We start from the raw sequence: 4,655 nt of genomic DNA on the forward strand, positions 1-4,655 counted from the left end.
TCTTTTGTTGTCAAGTTCATGTTGTCATGTCTGCTTTCCATTATGTTTCCTGTTTTATTTTGAAGAGGTCCTGTGTTCCTGTGTTCTATGTGTTTAGTTTTACTCTCCCCTTGTGACGTCGTTATGTTCATGTGTGTCAGCTGTTTCTCCATGTGTTCCCACTTCCCTCATTATCCACCTGTGTGTATTTAGTCCGTGTGTTGTCAGTCGTTCCTTGTCAGGTTGTCTGCTCGTCCACACCGTGTCTCCATGTTTAAAGCTTTTTTTCATGTTTTATTTTACTTCACCCAGTGTAGGTTATTGTTTAGTTTCACCCATGCCCTTTATTTGTATTTATTCAGCCTTGATAAACTGCTTGTTTTCTGTTAGTCCCCATCACGTTCCACGTTCTGTTTCGGTCCGCATTTGCTTTTTCCACAACACATACAGTCATCCTCAGCCAGGACTGTAACAGCACTATACAACAGTTTTGCTGGAAAAAATCGCAAAGTGAGCTTCTCCACATTACAATTGGCTCTGGAGAAGGCCACTTATTTGGGACACAATCAGATAGCGAGTCCCTTGTCTAAAAGGATTCAGCAACGTAATCCAGTCTAAATTCTTCTTTTTTGAAATGCCGTCATATTGCTGGCAGTAGAAACTTAATGCGACGTAAGAGATTCTGCTATAAGCAATAAACATCAGGAACTAACTGGACAAATGTTTGATTGACTTGGCAACTTGACACTGATACTCAAGTTTGCACCTACGCCACCCACACACTGACAAAATGGTGGATGTATGTTTTTGTAAAGGAGCAGGGAGATGACAGCAGACTTTTAGTTGCCACTTTCTGTGTTATTCATGACAAAAGACATGCTGTGGAAGAGCAGCCCGTTCTCACTCCCGAGGCGTAACATGCCAACGTTTTGTCACGTCCCGCTGCGTTCCTGTGGAATGCAAAAGGAGACCTTCGGCGTTCTTATGGTACGCGGCGGGTTATGGCTGAAATCCAGTGCAATGACGCTCCCGCGGTAATAGACGTTCCAGCCCTGTATTCCAGCCCTAAACCTAACCTTATCCCTAGCCCTAACCATAACCTTATTCGTGACCTTAACCAGGACTTTAATGACGTTAAATAGCGTGTTTCTAAGCGATTTGAAGAAAAAGAGCGCACATGTGTAGATTGAGTCCAGACGGTTCTCATTTTTCCTCATTTTTCCGAGGTCGTCATTTAGGAACGTGGTAGGTATCCGAAAACGTAATATGTTGACGATTTGTCACCTAGCATAAAATGTTACGCTTTGGGAGTGAGAACGTGTTGGGAAGAGAGCTAGAGATTAATAATAACTTATAATAAAATGCAGAGTGGTGTATAAAACATAGTAAGGGAGGAAGAGATGAGAGAAGGAGAAATGTTCAGTGCATCATGGGATTGCAGCATAACTCAGGGTCACCTGATCCAGTTATAACTAACTTTATCAAAAAGGAGTCTGTATGTCATTGTGAGGGACCAAGCAGCCAAAGCAAAGAGGACACAGGCAAAAAAGTGTCTTCAAAAAGGTTTTTCTTTATTTTAACCCTCAAAAAGTCCAAAATTAACAAAATTCAAAAACATACTTAGCAGGCCCATAAAAGAGGTCAACTAAATATAACTCTACGAAAAGTAATTTCCAGAAACTTAAACAAAACAAAGTGAGACACAACTTCACTCACAAACTGACCTAATTACAAAGACACATGAGGGTAGCTTCTATAATGATTTGGCCAAACCATTTACACACAATAGGGGGGAAACAAAAAACACACTACTATTAACTAAGCACAGAATAACCTAACTAAACCTAAAACACCCCTGCTCCTGGTAAGCCCATGGTTGGTCCTGCTGAGCAGGCATTTTGTTCCCAGAGTCCTCAGCCACGCCTTTTGCCCAGACAGGAAACAGCCACCGCCCAAACCCAGGTAACTCAAAGGAAGAGAAACATAATTAATATAACAAAACATTTTAGAAAAACCACACAATGCTACTATGTGCGCGCCTCATAATACCAGTGTTAGGTTTAACCAAATGATTAATGAAGAAAACTGCAAAGCAAACTAATAAAGTGAAAAAATGGACTAATTTACTCCTGTGTGGCTGATGCCATCACAGTCATCCAGTATTGAGTGTAGACTGCAAGCCATATAATGCTGACACAAAGCTGACTGACTGCCATGAATAACTACATTTTAAGCAGACTAAATAGAAACCTTTAAATTGCAGTTGCATTATACATGTCAGTGTTTCAGTCCAGACCTCAAATGTTGACCTAGATCAAAAATTCAGAATCAACTGAATCAGTTGATGAAGAATCCATGTGCATTAAAGAAAAGAGAAGAAGAGACAGTCATGTTGATATGAACATTAGAGAAACACATCATGGAGCTGAAATATGATCCTGCTTCCTCATTTGGACTCATTCACCTCAGCTGACACGTTCAACAGCAGACAGGTTTTTGTAGCAGTCTTTCTCACTGTGAGAAACCGAATCTTTGGCTCTGGAACTAAACTCTATGTAACAGGTAAGAACAAAGAATTTTCCTTCTGTTGTTTTATTGTAGACACTGAAAATATTTTAAAAGCCAGCTTCTATTGTTGCAGGTATTAGATATTAGGTTTTCAAAAACTAAAATAGGAGAATTCCTCTGCAGCCATTGTTACAGAAGAAAAGCTCAATAATCTCTGAAAACATGTTGAAATCTCGCTGAACAACTAAAGTTATTCTTTATTTCTGCAAATATTAGTGATGTTACAAATATTTAGGATTTGATCCTCTCAGTGATTCTGCTGGTTTTTAACACAAGATCATATTTGATATTCAAATAAGTATAAATAAATTTGTATATATAAGCTATGCTAAAGAGAAAATAGATAGCAGTTAATGGTGTGATTCAAAAATGTGATAACAAAAATTAGAATGAAATTGTTACGAGTCAGATTTGTTTGATGTGTGAGACTAAATTTCAAATGACAAGAAAAATGTTACCAGTAAATGCTTCTTTGAAAAAATATGTACAGGTAAATAACATTTCCCCAAACTGTTTCTCCCATACAACATATGACGTAAAGTATGATCATTAATTTATATTATTTAAAAAAAGGTATTTAATTTTCATTCAAGTGTCTGATTAATTACATTTAAATGTGTGTAACAATTCATTCACACATTTAAAACATTTAATGAAATAAACAATAGATGTGCTGCTGTTGCAATTGTTGGAGTATAAAATACAAGAATTGTGAAATCTATATAACAAATGTTTAAAAACTCCAATGCAAAAATGTAAATTTCATTGTTGAACTTATGTTGTGTTATGTTTAGTGCAATGTGAAAGAAATAATTTCTTTTTGGAAACAAACAAATTTCTGTTAGAATTTGTTTTTTTTAGATGGGAAATCAAATTTAAATTGTATAAAAACAAATCACAATATACGTTTACATGTGTGATGAGTCATATTTTGAAATAATATCAAGAAAATAACGGAGAAATACATTTTATTTCATAATGTAAAGACACGCTGAGTGTTCCTCGTGTGAGCCATGATGACATGAGGTGATGACTGTGTTTGATATGAAGCTGAATCCAGTGTATGTAGTGAACTTTGTGCTGTATTGATGAGTAGTTTAGTGATCAGAGTCCATGTAGTTTCCAGGATCAGACTGAATGAAGTGCAGTGCTGGAAGCTGCTGCTGACTGTGTGAATGTGTGTCTGTGCTGCTTGTTGCTGCTGTCAAACTTCAGATGAGCAGGTAGTGAAGCCCGTGGTGAGCGTGTACCCAGCAGCATCCAGAGCCCACCTGGAGGGGAACAGCTCCCTGCTGTGTGTGGCCTCAGCCATGTTTCCTCCTCTGGTCCAGTTCTCCTGGAAAAGACAGAAGAAGAACGGCGGAGAACCGGAGGAGCTGCCCCCTGGAGAGCAGCTGGAGCTCAGAGAGTCGGGACGCACCATTGCCATCAGGATGGTTGATCGTGATGTTTGTGACACATACATGTACAGCTGCTGGGTGAAGCACGAGGGGGGCACAGTGGAGGCCCAAACACAACAAGGTAATGAAGGCTTGGTGACTGTGTTGAGCAGTGATTCAGCTTCATGTGGAGATGCTGTCAAAGAGAGCAGAGCAGCAGAGGACTGACATTTCTCACTGCAGCTCCAAACATTTGACTCCTTTTCTGTTTCAGAGCTTCCAGCTCTTCCATCAACACTCTTCCACCTCCCACCAACTGTGCCTCCTCTTCCTTCTACACACGAGGTGAAGCTGCTCTGCCTGCTGTACACAGTGCTGATAGTGAAGAGTCTGGTGTACTGCTGTGGACTCTCTCTGCTGATGATGCTCACAAACAAGGGAGCGTCCACCAACTGCACACATGCTGACTGACTGTTTCCTGCTCGCCTTTTCTCACCATCAGATCTCATCAATTCATTTCATTCATCACTTTGATCAGTGTTCACAAATGTTAGTTATGATGTGTTGTGCTTATTTTGCCTTTTTCTTCAACAGTTAGAAGATCATCTGAAATAAATCCATCTTTACATGTATTGTTGCTCTGAGTTAGAATTCTTTTTCTACTTATTGTGACTTTTATTGTAGTAACAAAAATCATCAGGAATATTTTTATCACAAGTTTTCAGTTTG

At 39.1% G+C, this 4,655-nt stretch overlaps 1 protein-coding gene across 1 annotated transcript; it reads left to right on the forward strand.

Annotated features, from left to right (window-relative positions):
* Nucleotides 1-2,411: 2,411 nt before the first annotated feature.
* On the forward strand, nt 2,412-4,397 carry LOC148097296 (immunoglobulin lambda-1 light chain-like). The gene is made up of 3 exons (XM_087832309.1): nt 2,412-2,541; nt 3,763-4,068; nt 4,201-4,397. The coding sequence occupies exons 1-3, from the start codon at nt 2,412-2,414 to the stop codon at nt 4,395-4,397; spliced, it is 633 nt and encodes a 210-aa protein (XP_087688435.1).
* The last annotated feature ends 258 nt before the right edge of the window (nt 4,398-4,655 follow it).

This window comes from Neolamprologus brichardi, chromosome 18 (genome assembly GCF_056152115.1).
Source record: "Neolamprologus brichardi isolate AB-2024 chromosome 18, ASM5615211v1, whole genome shotgun sequence".
NCBI lineage: Eukaryota > Metazoa > Chordata > Actinopteri > Cichliformes > Cichlidae > Neolamprologus > Neolamprologus brichardi.

Coding starts and splice junctions, on each gene's coding strand:
- LOC148097296 (XM_087832309.1), top strand. CDS start 2,412: ATGATCCTGCTTCCTCATTTGGACTCATTCACCTCAGCTGACACGTTC. Junction 2,542..3,762: donor AACTAAACTCTATGTAACAG/GTAAGAACAAAG, acceptor GTCAAACTTCAG/ATGAGCAGGTAGTGAAGCCC. Junction 4,069..4,200: donor GGAGGCCCAAACACAACAAG/GTAATGAAGGCT, acceptor TTTCTGTTTCAG/AGCTTCCAGCTCTTCCATCA.